This window comes from Macaca fascicularis, chromosome 11 (assembly GCF_037993035.2).
Source record: "Macaca fascicularis isolate 582-1 chromosome 11, T2T-MFA8v1.1".
Taxonomy (NCBI): Eukaryota; Metazoa; Chordata; class Mammalia; order Primates; family Cercopithecidae; genus Macaca; species Macaca fascicularis.
In genome coordinates, this window is record NC_088385.1 from 139,163,806 (window position 1) to 139,183,925 (window position 20,120).

The 20,120-nt window shown below is 50.3% G+C and overlaps 1 protein-coding gene across 34 annotated transcripts in view; it reads left to right on the plus strand.

The window, feature by feature from the left end:
* Positions 1-20,120, plus strand: part of EP400 (E1A binding protein p400) — a 135,017-nt gene that overhangs the window by 100,282 nt on the left and 14,615 nt on the right. For all 34 annotated transcript variants that reach the window (XM_065525078.2, XM_065525082.2, XM_065525092.2 and 31 more), the window contains 10 exons: positions 84-257; positions 4,163-4,299; positions 4,440-4,496; positions 5,993-6,071; positions 6,190-6,444; positions 7,854-7,899; positions 7,979-8,088; positions 16,125-16,338; positions 16,481-16,728; positions 18,589-18,807. In XM_065525078.2, coding sequence (XP_065381150.1) covers positions 84-257; positions 4,163-4,299; positions 4,440-4,496; positions 5,993-6,071; positions 6,190-6,444; positions 7,854-7,899; positions 7,979-8,088; positions 16,125-16,338; positions 16,481-16,728; positions 18,589-18,807 — 1,539 coding nt within the window. The remainder of the gene's footprint in view (positions 1-83; positions 258-4,162; positions 4,300-4,439; positions 4,497-5,992; positions 6,072-6,189; positions 6,445-7,853; positions 7,900-7,978; positions 8,089-16,124; positions 16,339-16,480; positions 16,729-18,588; positions 18,808-20,120) is intronic.

Sequence of the window (20,120 nt, forward strand, 5' to 3'; positions counted from 1 at the left end):
CTTTGCGGGGAGTCTTTGGCAGGAGGGAAGACCTTCTGACTTAGAGTGTATTCGCCTGTTTTACCTGAAACCTCGTTCTCTAGGCTGTAAAGCAGTTACTGGAGCTGCCTTTGAACCTCACAATCGTGTCACCTGCTCACACACCTAATTGGGATCTTGTCAGTGACGTCGTTAACTCCTGTAGCCGAATCTACCGCTCTTCCAAACAGTGCCGGAATCGCTACGAGAACGTCATCATTCCACGAGAGGAGGGGAAGGTAAGCACGGTCTTGTGTGTCCTCCGAGGAGAACACAGGCAGGTGTGGTGGCTGTGGCCTGCAGTGTCGGCTCCAGTCCTGCTCTTCACTGACTGGGCTCCTTGATCCCTGTGGGTCTGCGGTGAAGTCCATCTCCTCGGGCTCCTGGTGGACCCAGCGAGGTCAGGTTCCTGCACTGTGCCTCGCCTATGGCATGAGCAGTGATGGAGGTGTTCGCACTGTGCTTGGTGTTGGCAGCAGGCCTCATACCTGAGGTTTTATCTGATACCAACATTTGCACTGCCATTGTCATTTCTAAGATAGTGTGGGTGTCATCCGAATACTTGGCTGTATATATATGTATACATTTTCGCTTTGTAACCCAGGCTGGAGTGCAGTGGCGTGATCTCAGCTCACTGCAAACTCCACCCCCCGGGTTCACACCATTCTCCTGCCTCAGCCTCCTGAGTAGCTGGGACTACAGGCTCCCGCCACCACACCCAGCTAATTTTTTTGTATTTTTAGTAGAGACGGGGTTTCACTGTGTTAGCCAGGATGGTCTCGATCTCCTGACCTTGTGATCCACCTGCCTCGGCCTCCCAAAGTGCTGAGATTACAGGCGTGAGCCACTGCACCCGGCCGATATATATACATTTTCAACAAGGTTTTGAATGAATGAAAAGACCTTTCACTGGGTTTTGATCATGGCATTCTTAAATGAGGGTATCATCCAAATACTTGGTCATATATAGACAGACATTTTCAAGAAGGTTTTGGGTGAGTGAAAAGATAAGCTGTCTCGCTTTGTTTTGATCATAGCGTACTTAAAGAAAAGTCTGTTACTGGTACCTCTGCTATTCTGGTACTGAATGACTGGCTGGCTGCAATGGTTTGACAAGCGTAATATTCCCTGTTTCAGGGTTAACTATAAGTATTGCAAGTGTTTGTTTACATATAGTATAGTCAAATCATTAGTCTTTCATGTAAGAAGTCAGCTGTGTGGTTTGTAGCTTGACCCCGGAAGAGTCCAGGCAGCTGGTCAGTAACATGTAGGCGTGCGTGTGGCGTGCCTTCCCTTGAACTGAGTCATCCCTCTCCGTTGTGCATCTGGCTTGCTTCAGGCAGCTCCTTCTTGCTGCTTGCCTGCCTTTCTCGCTTCAGGACCGCATCCAGAGCCCCCACACCAGCAGCGTCTGCATGCTCTGCTGTGCCCACGTTGCCGGTGTCCACACCCCTCAGGGGATGCGCTGTGCCACTTCCAGGGCACTTGCCATGCTGGTGTGTGGGGACCACTGCCTTTCAGTTCACCTCGTGGAGCCCATCCAAACAGGAGCTGTGGGCATGTCTTCTTGCATGGGACAGGGTGGGGCAGATATAGTAGAGGCAGGCATCCAGTACTTTTACTATATTTACTTTTGTTTCTAATTTGTGAGAATTACATTTTCTCCGTAATAGCCAGATCCATCCTCAGGATGCGAACATCACACTTAATTTATTTCTGTACCCGCTCTTTCAGTCATCTCTCTTCATTTTTCTAAAAACACTTGTCTGAAAATAAAGCATTTTTTTGTTGTTGTTGTTGAACGTAGAAAAGCAAGTTTTCTTCGTAATACCACTTTGTGGTCCCTTTACCAATAAGACTTCCTGGAATCTTGCATTAATTAGATTTTCTGTGTTTTGGAAGCATTTGTAATAATAGCCATTACCTTATTAAGGAAAAAAGTAAAGCTAAAATATTGTCTTCTTTTATAGATGATTTATGAAGCTAATCCAGAGAAAAAGGCAAAAATATTTGTAAAGTTTGAGGGTGATGTTCTTTTTTTTTTTTTTAGACAGGAGTTTCACTGTTGTTGCCTAGGCTGGAGTACAGTGGCATGATCTCGGCTCACTGCAACCTCTGCCTCTCAGGTTCATGTGATTCTCCTGCCTCAGCCACCCAAGTAGCTGGGATTACAGGTGCCTGCCACCATGCCTGGCTAATTTTTGTATTTTTAGTAGAGATGTGTCCTCTACTGCTAGAGGAATACCCTAAATTTCATCAAGTTGACCAGGCTACTCTCGAACTCCTGACCTCAGATAATCCACCCACCTCGGCCTCCCAAAGTGTTGGGATTACAGGCATGAGCCACCACCCACGGCTGCGGGTTATGTTCTGAATAAGTTGGAGCACTTTGTTAAGAGCCTGTGCACAGAAACGTAGAGTAAGATTCAGTCTTACCCTATATTTTAGGAATCAACAGAAACCTGAGACCTAGAATTTTCTCCAGGGCCTCTCATTCTGTATGTAGAGGCCATGACTCTTTGCATTAGAGGACCCCACGGTGACTTATCCAGCCCCCTAAAGGGCATCCTGAGCCTCCGTGTCCCTCATGCCCTGTGGAAGCCCTTGATGGTGACAGTGGTCGGATGTGTGCGTGAGTGGGACAGCCCCACCTCTCAGAGCCTGCAGGACTCCGGCAAGCCATGTGGGACGGGGCATTCATGCCTGGTGAGAGCCTGCACAGGAGCTCTGTTACCAGACACACAGTCTTTCTGCCTCTGGCCTGGCTCAACCTAGCCATCCAGTGTCTTGTGTGATAGACCTGGTCTTACTCTTATGCACCCCTTCTCCCTCCCTCCCTTTGCTCACTCTTAGGATGATAGATAGGAGGAGAATGCTTCCCTGTATGGCACAGTGTTCTGGGAGGACACTGCTGTGGCCTTGCATGTTGGTTTCTAGTTCTGGTTGTCCTTAGTGTTGCCTTCAGAATTTAGGGCATTTCTCTAGCAGTAGAGGACACGTGTGCACACAGACATGTGTGCTTGTACATGCGCAGACACACCTGTACCTGGGCCTGTGCTGCTGTGTCATGTGAGAGTCTTGGTTTTCGCCTTGGCACACTCTCTTTGACCGGAGTTTAGAGGAGCATGGGGGAAGAGCCCTGGGCAAGGAAGGAGGTGCTTGAACCCTGGTCTTGACTTGTCACTACCTCTGTGACCTTGCACAGAGAGCATTCCTGGGACGGCTGTTCACTTCACAGGATTAAGGAGTTACTTTAAAATTCTGCAGGATGCTAAGATGTCTTGGAAGCAAGTAGCCCAAATTGAGTGGCCCGTTGTTTAGCTGTGCAATTTATGAAGGAAGGACTGCCAGGCATAAGCACTGCTAAAGACCCCCAAGAATGTACTTTGAGACACCGTTGGGCATGCACCAGCCTCACTGTCCACCATGGGCAGAGGACAGTGGTGTCCATGGCGGTCCGCGCTGCCCTTTGGTGTTACCGGGTGAAGGCTCACAGCCTGCTCCACACGGTTACCTGCCGTGTGACCTCGGGCACTTTGCACACCTATTTTGTTCCCTCTCCCTCTTTTTTTCTTTTTTTTTTTGAGACGGAGTCTCGCTCCGTCACCCAGGCTGGAGTGCAGTGGCCGGATCTCAGCTCACTGCAAGCTCCGCCTCCCGGGTTCACGCCATTCTCCTGCCTCAGCCTCCCGAGTAGCTGGGACTACAGGCGCCCGTCACCTCGCCCGGCTAGTTTTTTGTATTTTTTAGTAGAGACGGGATTTCACCGTGTTAGCCGGAATGGTCTCGATCTCCTGACTTCGTGATCCGCCCGTCTCAGCCTCCCAAAGTGCTGGGATTACAGGCGTGAGCCACTGCACCCGGCCTCCCTCTCCCTCTTTAGGTGATTATGGGGCTTATGTGAGAGAATACCTGGAAAGGGTTAGTGTGGACTGGGGAGTGTCATAGCAGTCGGCCGGGACAGCCACTTAATGCCGCTGCTGTTGGGTTATGCCTGGACTTTGAAAGAAGGCCCAGGAAAGGGAAGTTTGTATTCAGCCATGGGGAGTTTAGTCTCAGATTCCCACCCAGTGAGGCCTGTGTCCCGCGCAGTCGTCTGTCCATGCTGCCTAATTCAGATGCACTCTCGTCAATTTTGTTGCAGAGTAAAAACAACCGTCCTCTCCGTACGAGCCAGATCTATGCCCAGGATGAGAATGCCACACACACCCAACTGTACACGAGCCACTTTGACTTAATGAAAATGACTGCGGGCAAGAGGAGCCCCCCAATCAAACCTCTGTATGTTTCCTGAGTGCTCATTTTATGTTAATTATGACTGAGTAGATTGCGTGAAGCTTGGTTTTGATGTATTTTTAACATAACGCTTCTTCAGATATTTCCTTTATTTAATAATTACTGTCTCACCGTCTATACTGCAGGCTTGGCATGAATCCCTTTCAGAAGAACCCCAAGCACGCGTCTGTGTTGGCAGAAAGGTATTTCTCTAGTCATGACACATTTGTTACTGTTTGGAAGGATTTCATTCCAGTGTCATCTAAGTTCAGCGAGTTCAGCAAATCGTTGTGCACTTAGTGTGTTCAGGCATCAGCTGGACATGGCAGTGCGCAGAACCTGCGGGAGAGATGGTGCTTCTCCTGCCGTGGGCTGGGGTGTGCATGGGACGGCCCCTGCCCTGTCTCTGTGTTACAGGGATTGTCCTTGCTGGCCCTCGGTGGGGAAAGACGCTGACAGACATGATGAGTGTGCCAGGGCCATGTGGCCAACCACAAGGGGCTTTCTTCCTTGCACCCCACCTCTCAGGCACTGATTTTGTTAGCCATATCTTAAGAACACATCATGTTTAGGGGTGTGTGTACTTGCCCTGAAGTTCTACAGGGGAAAAGAGGAATGGATGAATGGATGGGTAGAGAAGTGGGTAGATGCAAGAAAGCAAATGGGGTAAGAATTGGATGGCGAAACCCCAGTGTGGAACCTTAGTGCCAGGCACATGGGTGTCTGCTGTGTTTCTGACTGTCCGACTCTTCCCATAAATGTTGGAAGTGCTGGGATGAAATGGTGTGCATCTGGTTTAGGCACTGTTGTCACACAGTGGCGGATTTGGGACGCTTCCTTGTTCTGTGGCTCCCTTTCCACACAGTGGTGGAGTGATCCTTGTCAGAGGGAGTTGGCCCAGGGCCCATCTCCTCAAGCCCCCAGGACTCCCTCCTGCCCATGCTCTGAGTCGCCTGACCCTGGCTTTCGGCCCCTTGGTGCTCCCTGGGTGTGCTGGCAGCCGCGCCTCAGGCCTTCACTTAACCGCCCTCGTGAGATGTTTTCAGAGCATACTGTTGAGAATTGCAGCCCTACCCTGCTGTTTTCCTTCATAGCAGTCAGTATACATCTTCAGACCTACTGCACGTTTTACCTGTTTGTTGTCTGATGTGAGTGCTGTGATCGTTGGGACTCTAGTGTCTGGGAGCACAGACCAGGCGTTTGATTTATGTTGTCGATTAAATGAAGAGTTAATTCACCCAACTAATATTTATGGACCTGCTGCAGGCCTGCACGGCGTGGAGCCTGGGCATTCCCAGGGGAGCGAGACAGGCTCAGTCCCGCCCTCCCTTTGCCTCACTGGAGGGCGTCCTCACAGAATGAACAGACAGTGATTTTCCTGAGTACAGTGCAGACACATGAGGTGGGCTGTGCGTTTTGGGGGCTGCCACCAGTTACCCTGGGGATGTGTTCAGAGATACTTCTCCCGGAGCGTGGGAGAGCTCGGCCTCAAGGAAGAGGACTCGGTGCCAGGCTGAGGACAAGGTCCAGGTGGCTCGATCTCCTGCAGGGCACGTCGGGCACCTTGCTTTATGCCCTCGTCTCTTGGGCTGGGCTGGAGCTGCCCCAGCACCTGGCAGCATGGGATTTCTAGGGTACTTGGTACTTGTCCATCTTAAAATTTGCCTATATGTTTTTAACCTTTGCGTCTGTCTTTCAGTGGAATCAACTATGACAAGCCACTGCCTCCCATCCAGGTGGCGTCTCTCCGTGCAGAGCGAATCGCAAAAGAGAAAAAGGTCAGCACCCTGGGCCCTTCTGCTTGAGTGGGAAAATGTGGTGGCTATGACTTCATCCAGGGGGTGTGCAGGCCGGGTCCGCCCCTCCAGTGGCTCCTCTTCCTTCCCTGCCCCTCAGGCTCTGGCTGATCAGCAGAAGGCACAGCAGCCGGCTGTGGCCCAGCCGCCCCCGCCCCAGCCGCAGCCCCCGCCACCCCCGCAGCAGCCACCACCACCGCTGCCACAACCACAGGCAGCGGGCAGCCAGCCACCAGCAGGGCCACCAGCTGTCCAGTCTCAACCCCAGCCACAGCCCCAGACCCAGACGCAGCCTGTGCAGGCCACAGCGAAGGCGCAGCCCGCAATCACGACGGGGGGCAGCGCGGCCGTGCTGGTGAGCAGGGACTTCCTCGCGGGCTTCCCCTCCACAGGAAGTCACCCCCACCCGCACTTGAGTCAAGTGCTTTCTATTAAAACGAAGCTTGTTGCCAGTTCTAGCACATTTCTAGGCTGTAGACCTTCCTCTGAAGAAATGGGAAAAGGCTTAGTCTCACCCCAGAGGAACTGTGTGTTCTCACCCAGATTCTGCCATTTCACGCCTCCAAGGCCTTTGTGGGCTTAGTGGCTTTATTGGATTTGGCAGGTAGAGGCAGCTCCTTTGAGTGGAGGTGGCTGGGAAGTTTGGAATTGCCTGGGTTTTGTAAAACATACCTGAACATACCTGTGACGCATTTACCTCTTGACTTCCTACACACTTAGAGAGCAGGTCCTGTCTGTGCTGGTGTCTCCTGAAAGCATGCCCATGTGTGCTCACTCATACACATCAGTCTTTAATGCCTGTTGTAGAAAAGCTGTAAAGTGCACGAGAAGCGTTGTGAAAAGAAAGGCAGGGTGTGGAGCTGCAGACTGTGGCCGTGCGCACCACGCTCTGGTGCATCTCTGTACTGTGTGTGTCCATGTGCCACACAGAGCTGAAATCGTATGCAGAGAATCACACCTGCAGAGAATAGGAGCTGTGCCAAATTGGAAAAACCCACACTTTGGACTACCAGGCAGGCATAAAAACATTTTTGTTACATAGAACCATTTCCTGCAGTAGTTTTTAGAAAATTGTTTGTTGTAGTGGAATTTTCAATGTACTCAGGCAACTTCATTCCTCATCTATTCAAAAGAGATCTTTGTGAATGCCTACTTGGTGCAAGGTGGGCAAGATGGGCAGTGCCCACACTCTGGAGCCATGTCCTACAGGGGAGGGAGGCAGCCAAAGAGATCATTTTAAATGCTGGCGGGAGGAGTCAGGGTGGCACAATGCAGGGCTGGCTTGTTAGGAAACACCTTTCTGAGGAGTTGGCATTTGAGCTAAGGCCTGAATGACAAGGATTTGGTCATGAGAAGAACAAACACAGCAAGTACAGAGGTCCTGAGCTTGGCTGATATGGGGGCCAGAAAGGTCAGTGTGGCTGGACTCAGGTGGTGAGGTACAGAGGGTGGATGAATGGAGTGGAGAGACAGAGGAGTAGAGGGACAGTGGGGTGTGGGGTCAGCAGGGTGGGGATGGAGGGACCCCGGGGTAGAGGTGGAGGATCAGTGGGGTGGGGCTAGAGGGACAGTGGGATAGGGGTGGAGGGATAGCAGGTAGACAGATGGTGGGGGCACCGCCAGGTGGAATGAGTTGGGGAGGTTGGGATGGGTGGCTGTGTGAATGTCGTGGAGTTTTGATTTGATTCTGAATGAAGTGGAAGCCTTTGGAGTGTTTATGCGGGGGAGAGCCTGACATGAAATTCAAATTTTTTTTTTAAATAGGCAGGAACCATTAAAACATCAGTTACTGGGACAAGCATACCCACTGGTAAGACAAATACAGAGATGCTGAAATGTGGACCCCATTTCTCCTGGCACTGTTGCCTTATGCCCACCTGTCTCCGCAGGCACCGTGAGTGGAAATGTGATCGTGAACACCATCGCAGGGGTCCCGGCTGCCACCTTCCAGTCCATCAACAAGCGCCTGGCGTCACCAGTGGCTCCTGGAGCCTTGACTGTGAGTTGCCCTTCACCTGGGTCATGCACCTTGACTGCATTCCGCCAAAATTATTTACTTGTCTGTTAATTCTTCTTATTATTTTTAAGTATTCCATTGGTGAAAAAACTGTCTAATTTGAATTTCATAAAATAAGTAGCTGATCAGTATGTTGATTTCAGAAACATTCACCTGTTTGGGGGATGGTTTCCATTCTCTATGAGGGATGAAAATGAGGTGGGATATGTGTGTGTAAAGTGTAGGGGTGTATGTGTGTGAGGTGTAGGGGGGTGTGTGAAGTATAGGGGTGTGTGTGTGTGAGGTGTAGGGGTGTGTGAAGTGTAAGGGTGTGTGTGAGGTGTAGGGGTGTGTGAAGTGTGGGGGGGTGTGTGTGAGGTGTAGGGGTGTGTGAAGTGTGGGGATGTGTGTATGAGGTGTAGGAGTGTGTGAAGTGTAAGGGTGTGTGTGAGGTGTAGGGGTGTGTGAGGTGTAGGGAGTGTGTGAAGTGTAGGGGTGTGTGTGAGGTGTAGGGGTGTGTGTGTGAAGTGTAGGGGTATGTGAGGTGTAGGGGTGTGTGTGTGAAGTATAGGGGTGTGAGGTATAGGGGTGTGTGTGTGAGGTGTATGGGTGTATGTGTGAGGTGTAGGGGTGTGTGTGAGGTGTAGGGATGTGTATCAGGTGTAGGGGTGTGTGAGGTGTAAGGGTGTGTGTGAGGTGTAGGGATGTGTGTGAGGTGTAGGGGTGTGTGTGAGGTGTAGGGGTGTGAGGTGTAGGGGTGTGAAGTGTAGGGGTGTATGTGTGTGAGGTGTAGGAGTGTGTGAAGTGTAGGGGTGTATGTGTAAGGTGTAGGGGGTGTGTGAAGTGTAGGGGTATGTGTGAGGTGTAGGGGTGTGTGTGTGAAGTGTAGGAGGGTGTGTGTGTGTGTGTGTGAAGTGTCCCCTCCCTGTAGGATGATTTTAGGTAGGAGGTAGGTGGGATGTGAGGGTCCACTGCTGATTCTGTTGCCGCAGGTGCCCCCCATATGCTGGTCACTGTGCCCATGTGGGGAAGCTGAGAGATGACGGGCCTCTTGGGGGCGTGGTTTTGGGGGAGGGGACACGGCATCACACAAGGGCATGGCTGGGTGCGTGCCAGGAGCAGGCAGGCATGGGAGGAGTGGGCAGTTTCTACAGAACGTGGAGACCCCAGGTGTGGGAAGTGGTAGGTGCAGCCCATCCAGGTGGAGAGGAGGTGCCTAGGCAAAGGTGCAGAGCCATTTGGTGCCCTGGGACCACTGCTTCACTTGGGTTTTTCATCATCAGAACCAAACACAAGTGAGAATAAGGAGCTCAGATTTGTATCTTGATTTTCCAAATAGTTCCCAGACCCAGGGGCAACACACCCTGAATGAGAAGAAACCATGCTTCAAAGTCAGTGCGTTGGCAAGTAGAATGCAGTCTCTCTTGGGTTTTGAAAAGCGTCTTTCCTGTAAAGATGTCGTTGCTGTAGTAGCAGGTGATGGGGCATTGGCAGGATAGATGTGTGGATGATGGAATTGGATAGAGTCCAGAAATAGACCCCCTCCCCAACACACACACACACGCGCGCGCGCACACACACACACAGATTTTCGGTTGACCTCAGTAAAAGTGCCAAGGAAATTCAGAGGTGAACAGACTGTCTTGTCAGCAAACGGTGCTGTAACAGTTGGGCGGCCATGTGCAGAACAGTGAGCCTTGGCCTGTAACTCACACTGAATATGAAAGTCACTGCAGGTGGATCACAGACCTGCATGTAAAAGCAAAAACTATACTGTAAGCCAAAACGGTAACATTTCTAGGAGAAAATCTGTGCTACTTTGGTTTAGGCAAAGATTTCTTAGGATACCGGAAGCCTATGAATCATGAAGAAAAATTAATACATTAGGCTTCATCAAAATTAAGGACTTCTCGTCCTTGAAAAATAGTAAGAAAATGAAAAGCATAGACTGGAAGAAAATATAAAGATTCTTCAACTCAATAGTGAGAAAACAAGCAACTTTATAAAATGGGCAGAAGATGGAGCAGTCACTTCACCAAGAAGATAGAAGAATTAGATAAATACTTGGAAAGGCGTGCAACGTCATTAGTCATTAGGGAAATGCAGAGTTTTACAACCACAGTGATACAGCATAATGTGCCTAGGAGAGTGGCTTCAGAAACAGAAGGCTGGCAGTAATGGAAGCAGCCAGGACTCTCTCACAAGGCTGTGGGAATGCAGAATCCACAGTCACTTCTGAAAACAGTTTCATTTTTTCTTATAAAACCAAGCATACTCTTACCATGCAGCTTAGCAGTTCTGCTGCTAGGTATTTCCCCAAGAGAAGTGAAAACACCAGAACGAGAACCCTCAACACCAATATTTATAGTGACTTTATTCGGGATTGCTGAAAAAGAAAACAGCCTAAATGCCCTGGTGGATGGGCTGATAAACCATGTACATTCATACAGCCCAGTCCTACCAAGGAATACAAAAGAATGAACCCCTGAGACATGCACCTCCATGGAGGACTCTCAGATACATTTTGCAGCTAAATGAACAGTTTCAGAAGGCTTCATATGCTGTATGACTCCGTTTAAATAACATTATAAAAATGGTAAAACTAGAGAGACAAAAAAACAGATGAATGATTGCCACGTGCTGGAGATGCGGGAGGGGCTCGACTATGGAGAGGAATATGAGAACGTTGGGAGTGGTGGGGTCGTGGCAGTAGCCACATGATGATAATGTGTCTGTCAAAATTCATAGAACCACATATTGTACTCTCTGTAAATTACCCTTCAATAAATCCCTGTAAAACACTCTTAAGAAGTAGAATATATAAAAACACACAGTTTTTCTAGTATGTGACTTTAAGATTATTTCACTTTTCTTTGTGCTTTGCAGTAAACAACCTCAGGCTCAGTCGCTGCAGTAGATAGTAGAAGTTGTTAGGCCTGAGGCGTTGGGAATATCCTGTATGACCAATACCACTGTTTCTGTGAGGGTACCAAGCCAGAATCACTGCATTTAGCGTTTTATTTTGAAAAAGACCTGTTCTTTGTGGTATTTTAAAATGTAAAGCATTTCATTCATGACATATTTTTGTGTGGCTCTTAATGGACAAGACATTCTTCCTGGCACTGTGGGCCCAAGACACAGTGTGCTTTCATGGGGGCCTTGTAGTGCTGTGGCTAGAACATGAGAGAGGTGCAGATAGCAGTGGTGGACATGTAGGTGATTGTACTCGGGGGACTCAGAGAAGGCTTTCAGGAGAAAGTGATGTTGGGCTTCAGGAGGACAGGAAGTGCATCATCCACAGAACTGGCCCTTCTGAAGGCAGGGCCAGTCGTGTGAGCTGGGGGTCTGAGGGGAAGGGAATGGTGTGCATGGAGAATGACGTGTTGTTCTGTTTGAATGGAACACAAAAGATATTAACAGAGAAACAGTGGTTCCCTGCCTTTAAAACCATTATTATTGAGTGGCTTCTGTGTGCTTGGCACTTTGTAATATTGAGGTTAGATTGTACTGGGCTTTGGATATTGGGCTATATGGTTTTTTGTTGTTGTTGTTGTTGTTTTGTTTTTTATTTTGAGACGGAGTCTCGCTCTGTCACCCAGGCTGGAGTGTAGTGGCGCGATCTCAGAGTGGCGTGATCTCAGCTCACTGCAGCCTTCGCCTCCTGGGTTCAAGCAGTTCTCTGCCTCAGCCTCCCAAGTAGCTGGGATTACAGGTGCCTGCCACCACACCTGGCTAATTTTTGTATTTTTAGTAGAGACGGGGTTTCACCATCTTAGCCCAGCTGGTCTTGGACTCCTGACTTCGTGATCCACCCACCTCTCACCCTCCCAAAGTGCTGGGATTACAGGCACGAACCACCGCGCCCGGCCTAGATACGGATTTTATTCACCAGGCAGTGGGGAGCCCTTAACGGTCTTCGAGCAGAGAGATGTTCTAGGAGGATTAATGTGATACTACATATCTAGAATTGATTAGGGTAGAAGAGGCTAAGGAGAAAACAATTTCTTTTTTTCTTTCTTTCTTTTTTTTTTTTTTTTGAGACAGCATCTTGCTGTTGCTCCGGCTGGAGTGCAGGGGTGCAATCACAGCTCGCTGCAGCCTCACACTCACAGACTTAAGCAATCCTCCCGCCTCAGCTTCCTTAGTAGTTGGGATGCGAAAACTGTTTAGTCCGGAAAAGGATGACTTCTGTTTCTGGTAACAAGATGAGTTAAGTTATTTTTATACCACCTCTTAATGAGAATAACTAAAGTTATTGGACAAACATTTTTAAAGCTTCAGGGAACTGACAAGAATAATTAGTTATCAGGCCCAAATCTAAGGGAGGGAAGAAACTCAGAGAGAGATACAGGATTCACTGAAGTCATGTTTGCCTTGAAAATAAATTTCAGCCTATGGGATGAGGGAACTCAAATTCAAGTCCAAGGCTGGGCCAAGGTGGAGAATCTAAAAAGGAAACTGCTGATACACCGAGGTAGGTGGCTAAACCCTTAGGGCGAGAGTGAACCAGAAGCAGAATCCATCTGCCCTTGGCCTTCAGGGGTCAAAAGAAGAGTTGCCCTTGGATTGAGCAGTGGAGCACGGTGGGGATGGCCCCTGAGAGGTTGAAGCCACAGGTCAGTTTGCAGTTCAAGTTGATATTACCTTAAGAGTGTCTCCGGCACTCCCTCACATCAAGTGAAGTAGACCTGCTTCACTGGGCGTGTTCCTGTGCAGCCAACCAGGAACAAATGCAGATTCTCTCTGGAGGATTATGCTTTCTTGACTTCTGAGAATCTCCACAAATAGTTTTCTAGTATAATACAATATAATAGAATACAAAATAACTAAACAGAAAAGAAAAGGCATTGTGAGTGAGAATCAGCGGAATGGCAGACACTGGATAGGCCTGCAAAGATGAGCGATATTGGGATTATCAGGTTCAGATTTTAAAGGTTAGGCTTTCAGACTGGGCACAGTGTCCCACGCCTATAATCCTAGCATTTTGGGAGGCCAAGGAGGGTGGATCACAAGGTCAGGAGACAGAGACCATTCTGGCTAACACGGTGAAACCCCATCTCTATTGAAAATACAAAAAAAAAAATTAGCCAGATGTGGTGGCATGCGTGTGTAGTCCTAGCTACTCGGGAGGCTGAAGCAGGAGAATCGCTTGAACCCACGAGGCGGAGGTTGCAGTGAGCCGAGATCACACCACTGCACTCCAGCCTGGGTGACAGAGCGAGACTCCGTTTAAAAAAAAAAAAAAAAGAAGTTATGCTTTCTATTTTAAGGAAATAAAAGAGAAGATTGAGAATATCTGAATATCTGTAATCAGGAAACTATGTATAGAAAGAATATAGAGAACTTTTAGAAAAGTCTGATTACCCAAGTTGGGGGAAACAAACCAAACTTATGAGTGGGCTTTAATATCACACAATTGAGGAGAAAATGAGGGAAGTGGAGGCAAAATCAGAAGACATCCTACACGCGACATGGGATGACAAGATGACACATGGAGGACATAGTGACAGGGCCTGATAGGTGGTTACTGACTGTCAGACAGAAAATTGAGCAGAGTCAATATTTGAAGACGGAATAGTTTTTAAGAACTTACTAATGACACTGATGCATTTATGTAGAAAGTCTAATCCCAGTCAAGGATGAGAAAAAGGAACCAAGTCTGGTCTGCCTAATGCCAGTGACCAAGAGGTCTTTCAGGCAGCCACAGGAAAAGACAGATTGCCTTCAGAGGTGGAGCGGCGCGCTTGCCAGTGGCAGCAGTGAGGCCGGGAGCCAGCAGGTGTCGTTGTCGTGCCAGGGAAAGGAAGTTGCTGCCAGCCTGGGGCTCTGCGGCTCTTGGAAATATCTTAAAGAACAAGGGAGGCCGGGTGTGGTGGCTCACACCTATAATCCCAGCACTTTGGGAGGCCGAGGTGGGCGGATCTCCTGAGGTCGGGAGTTCGAGACCAGCCTGACCAACATGGAGAAACCCCATCTCTACTAAAAATACAAAATTAGCCAAGCGTGGTGGCGCATGCCTGTGATGCCAGCTATTCAGGAGGCTGAGGCAGGAGAATTGCTTGAACCCTGGAGGCGGAGGTTGCAGTGAGCCAAGATTGCGCCATTGCAGTGCAGCCTGGGCAACAAGAGCAAAACTCTGTCTGAAAAAAGAGCAACAAAAAACGGCAAAATAAAGCAGTTTTCAACTTTGGAACTTCACTGAATGATATGCTTTAAGCAGAAGAAAGGTGTTCCCAGCGGGAGGTGGTAACAAGGTCGGCTCGTGGATGAACGCAAGAGCTCGCTGGGGTTAGAAAGAGGAAATAAATACACAGGATAGTAACATGCAAGCTGGGGAAGGGGCAGAGGGGCTGAAGTGTGCACAGGTCTCGTTACTGTTTAGGAAGAGCATGGAGTGTTTAGACTTTGGCAAGCATCCGTGGTAATTCCAGACGAGCCACCAGAAGAGCGAGAGCAGAGCGAGTTGCTCCCAACCATGGCAGGGGACGTTGGTGAGGAGTCATCTGAGAGGAGGCAAGAAAGGAGATGAAAAGAAACATGCAGCAGCTGGGTTGAATGGAAAACACGGAGTAACATGCTAGATTTCCATCCAGATGCATAAGCAATGAGACGTAAAAGGATCAAGACAGACTAAAAATACACGGCACATCGGAACCAAGGGAGTTGGCAGAGGTCAGCTGAGGAGACATTGCAGAGGTGGCATGGTTGCGTTTGCCTTCCACTTTATGGTGGGACAAGGAAGGGTGGTGGGGCAAGGTGAGATAGGGTGAGGGGGCCACTCTGGCTGCCACTTCTGCCTGCGGGCCAGAGTGGACTGCAGGGCACAGTGAGGATGCTCTGAATTTTAGGCAAGATGAAGGTAAGATGCCACAAGACCCCAAGCACATGGTGAGAGACTCAGGGCTGTAGTGTCAGCACAGATGGGGGAGGTGGTAGAGCCAGGACTGTGGGCTGCGTCAGGGCTGTAGTGTCAGCACAGATCGGGGCGGTGGTAGAGAGCCAGGGCTGTGGGCTGTGTCGGGGCTGTAGTTACAGCACAGATGGGGGTGGTGGTAGAGAGCCAGGACTGTGGGCTGCGTCAGGGCTGTAGTTTCAGCACAGATCGGGGCGGTGGTAGAGAGCCAGGACTGTGGGCTGTGTCGGGGCTGTAGTTTCAGCACAGATGGGGGCGGTGGTAGAGAGCCAGGGCTGTGGGCTGTGTTGGGGCTGTAGTTTCAGCACAGATGGGGGCGGTGGTAGAGAGCCGGGGCTGTGGGCTGCGTCAGGGCTGTAGTTTCAGCACAGATCGGGGCGGTGGTAGAGAGCCAGGGCTGTGGGCTGTGTTGGGGCTGTAGTTTCAGCACAGATGGGGGCGGTGGTAGAGAGCCGGGGCTGTGGGCTGCGTCAGGGCTGTAGTTTCAGCACAGATCGGGGCGGTGGTAGAGAGCCAGGACTGTGGGCTGTGTCGGGGCTGTAGTTTCAGCACAGATGGGGGCGGTGGTAGAGAGCCAGGGCTGTGGGCTGTGTCGGGGCTGTAGTTTCAGCACAGATGGGGGCGGTGGTAGAGAGCCAGGACTGTGGGCTGTGTCGGGGCTGTAGTTTCAGCACAGATCGGGGCGGTGGTAGAGAGCCAGGACTGTGGGCTGCATCGGGGCTGTAGTTTCAGCACAGATGGGGGCGGTGGTAGAGAGCCAGGGCTGTGGGCTGCGTGTCTGTGGGTAGCATGGGTGCCGCAAGGACAGTCGTTATGTTCCTGGGGACCAAGAGGTCTTAGTGCAGAGAGGGAGGGACAGGACAGCCTTTTCAGCATATGCATGGGAGTGTCGTCATCTCAACCGCGTTTCTGTGGGTGATGTGATCCGCTGTAAGAAAACATTGCTCAAGGCACTTGCTTTTGAATTGACACGTGAAATCAGCAGTTGTCAAAAGACTGAACTCTAGCTTGTGTTTCACTTGTTTCGCCTCTGAAGTTGGGTGCTCTTATCTGCCCTGCTCTGAGTGTGAACAGCCCTGAGTGCTGTGTGAAATATTTGATGAGGTCCTCTGTTTGCCTTTTCTAGACGCCGGGAGGCTCTGCTCCTGCCCAGGTGGTGCACACCCAGCCCCCGCCACGGGCAGTCGGCTCCCCAGCCACGGCGACCCCTGACCTGGTGTCCATGGCAACGACTCAGGGTGTTCGAGCAGTCACTTCTGTGACAGCCTCGGCCGTGGTCACTACCAGCCTGACCCCAGTGCAGACCCCGGCGCGGTCTTTGGTGCCCCAGGTGTCCCAAGGTAAAGCCAGGCTGGGAGCTTTCTCTGACACGCGTCTGCTGTGGCGCGTGTGAGGGCTCAGCTGCTGCTTGCTCTCTGAGAATGAGGATCTGAAGGTGGGCGAGTATCCCTGTCCAGACCTAATGAGCAAACCTCTTCATAGCCACAGGAGTTCAGCTCCCTGGAAAAACCATCACACCTGCACATTTCCAGCTTCTCAGGCATCAGCAACAGCAGCAGCAGCAGCAGCAGCAGCAGCAGCAACAGCAACAGCAGCAACAGCAGCAGCAGCAGCAACAGCAACAGCAGCAGCAGCAGCAGCAGACGACGACTTCTCAGGTGCAAGTTCCGCAGATCCAAGGCCAGGCCCAGTCTCCAGCACAGATCAAAGCTGTGGGCAAGCTGACGCCGGTGAGCATTTCCCAGAGGACCATGGACGTGTGCGTCTTGTGGTCAGTCAGCCCAGCGTCTGTGAGGTGGTGCCTGCTTGCATGGTGCAGTCCAGAGTGTATTTTGCAAACGTCTAGCACTGCCTTTTTGTAGGACGCGTGCTTCGTTTTATTGATCTAAAACTTCCCATGTCATAACACTTTGATCACGCCTTAGAGAAGTATCTTACGCGTATTCAGAGCACTTTGAAGACATTAACACCCAGCATGCGAATGTGTCTTCTTGCTTAGGGGTCTCGTGCCTTGTGTTCAGCATCAGTCTCTAGGGAGGACTAGACAGCCCGCTTGGTGCGGTTCTGGACCAGAGAAAGTGCTGGTGAGAAGGCATTCCTCACAGTGTCGGGAGAGCAGGCAGTGGACCCTGGGTTGGTTTCGGTGTGGTTCGTGTGCAGTACTGTTTCTCAGAGGTGGTCATTGGGGTACTGATGTACCTGATTTTTGCTAACCTCTGTACCAGCTTTGCTGTTCTTTATGTAAATGTATTCATTTTAAAAGGAAATGTTGGGCTGGGCGCAGCGGCTCACGCCTGTGATCCGAGCACTTTGGGAGGCCGAGGTGGGCAGATCATTTAAGGTCAGGAGTTTGAGACCAGCCTGGTCAACATGGTGAATCCCTGTCTCTACTAAAAATAGAAAAACCGGACGTGGTGGTGGGTGCCTGTAATCCTAGCTGAGGCCCGAGAATCACTTGAACCTGGAAGGCAGAGGTTGTAGTGAGCCGAGATTGTGCCACTGCACTCCAGCCTGGGCGACAGAACGAGACTCTGTCTCAAAGGAAAAAAAAAAGGAAATGTTATACCCCTACCATAAATGGAAAACCATTAATACTTGTCATAGAAAGTAACCAGAGAAATATATGGAATGAAGACAAGACAATATTTTGAAGTTTCAGCTCACTGTTGGGCCTGCGGGAGTGCTTGAGTCTGGGCCTCTCCATGGTCTAGAAGGGAGGAAGTGGGCTGCGGGAGACACAGACTCAGCTGAGGGCCTGTCCTGGGGCTGTCGGCAGTTCTGTTGGTGGAATTTAGACATCGAGCTTATCCTGTTCCTGTCACACCAGCCATTCCTCGAGGGCTCCGTGGTCATATGTGGCTGTGGCTACCACCCTGGGCAGTCCCCGTCTAGCCCACTTGTATCCTGCAGGAAGTGGCGCTGGAGAGGGCTAAATTAGAATGCTGTACTCAGGAACTCCAGGCCCAGCAGAGGCAACTGTCGGAGCCAGAGCTGGGCTCTGACCCCCCGGCCCACAGCCACACAGGTGCCTTTACCTGCCGCTGTTCAACCACTGAGACACCAGTGCCTTCGGCGTCGAGGCTGCCACCCAGCCTTGGCTGCCAGGAGTCCTGTGTGCCGGGTGTTTGCCTGGCTCCTTCGTTCCTCACTCTGCCCTCTCCCAAATCCATTTCAAAGCCAGTTTCACTTCCAGCCTTTCAAAAGACACTTGATAGTCCTGATCAACTCATTATAGGTTTTCTTAAAAATTTTTTTCTTAAAATGTTTTTTGAACTTATAAACTAATAAATAAGTTTGGTTGGCACTACAGATTTAAATCGACTTGTTTGTGAGGGATAATAGAAATTTTGCTATGAACTTATCAGTCAGAATCCCTGTTTGTAGCTTTCATCTGACAAAATGCTTATTTTTAATAAATGAACACCTGAAAGATACTGGGCAGCCCATAGAAGGCAGTCTGAATGCTGCACAATAGCAGGTGCCTGCTTTGGTATTTAGTGGGCAGTAGAGGGGTGGCTTAGGATCAAGATGTCTACTTAAGAATGGAGCACAGTTAATGTTGAAGAGAAGATACTTTGCTTGTATTTTAGGAACACCTCATCAAAATGCAGAAGCAGAAACTGCAGATGCCCCCGCAGCCCCCGCCGCCACAGGCCCAGTCTGCGCCCCCGCAGCCAACAGCCCAAGTGCAGGTGCAGGCCTCACAGCCCCCGCAGCAGCAGAGCCCCCAGCTCACCACGGTCACGGCCCCAAGGCCTGGAGCCCTGCTGACGGGCACCACCGTGGCCAACCTCCAGGTGGCCCGGCTCGTAAGTGTCAATTTCTGTTTATTTTCCAAAAGCAGCGTCTTTTTATGTTTTAACACAGCTATTGTGCTTGCTCGGCTGCGTGTCACGTGTTACAGGAGTGAGTGTGAGATGGGATCTTTTCCCCAAGAACTTAGTGCCCCTTGGACAGAGGACGGGACTCACCACTTGTGGAGCATTAACACAGCAGCAGCTCCCAGAGGCCATCCAGGCATCAGCAAGCTTCTCAGGGCCTGAACGGGGGTGGGTGGAGCGTGAGCAAGGTGAGGTGCAGCCTGCGTGGCGTCCTGTGCTGCTGAGGGAGCGTGCGGGGACCAAGGCCCGCGTGGCTGGAGCAGAGGGCGCTGTGCATGTAAGCCGTAGGCATGGGTAGGTAGCCGTCTCTGAAGCTGCTCTCAGGTGACCGCTGGAGGCAGGAGAGCATTTGGAGATTTCAGAAGGGACTAGCATCAGGCACAAGTGCTGTCTGGGAAGACCGGCTCTCAGCAGGTGCCAGCGTCCCGGGGCAGGCAGGGTCCCTGCACCCTGAGCAGAGCTCAGCTAGGGGTGCTGGTGACAGCTGCCCTGATAGAGGCTCACCCTGAGCTAGACTTTGCCCTTTGTTCTCTTGTGTCTTTCACCTGGCCCAGCGCTCATGGACTGCCCCAGACAGGGATAAGGGTCTTACTATTAATTCCATTTTACAGGTTGAGAAACTGAGGCACATAGGCTAAGTTCCCACCCAAATTCCACAACCAGTCAGCTGCAACTCAAGCTAGGATTTGGGGACCTGGGTGCTCAGGCTCAGCTGTGTGGGTGCTGGACCCCCACTTTGGGTCTTCCCTGGGAGGGGCTAGCCCTCCACAACAGAGTGAGTAGAAGTGGATGAAAAACTACAAAAGGGTGCTCAGTTTCAATCATGTTCACAAAAATGCAAATTCACTGAGAAGAATGGTAACACCTAGTGGTGGCCAGGGCACAGGGGTCTTGTTGGACAGGAATCAGTGGCCTCTTTTTGGAGAGGATTTTGGTAATTAAGCTATAAAAATGTGCTTGCTTATTTAACTAAACACTCCTCTTATGTCCTAGAGAAATAACAGAACATTTACAAAGTGATGAATATACAAGCTTGTTTGCTTCCTGAATGTTAGAGGAAATTAAATGTCCATTACTAAGAATTTCATTAAGTAAATTATGTATCATCCAAACAATGGAATATTAAGCAACTTTGAAAGTGGTTTTTTGTAAAGGGAAGAGAAACAGATTTCAAAATATTTATAATTCATGTCACTTTTGCACACTTTCACGGTGAGCCACATGGATAGGAACAGTGGCTG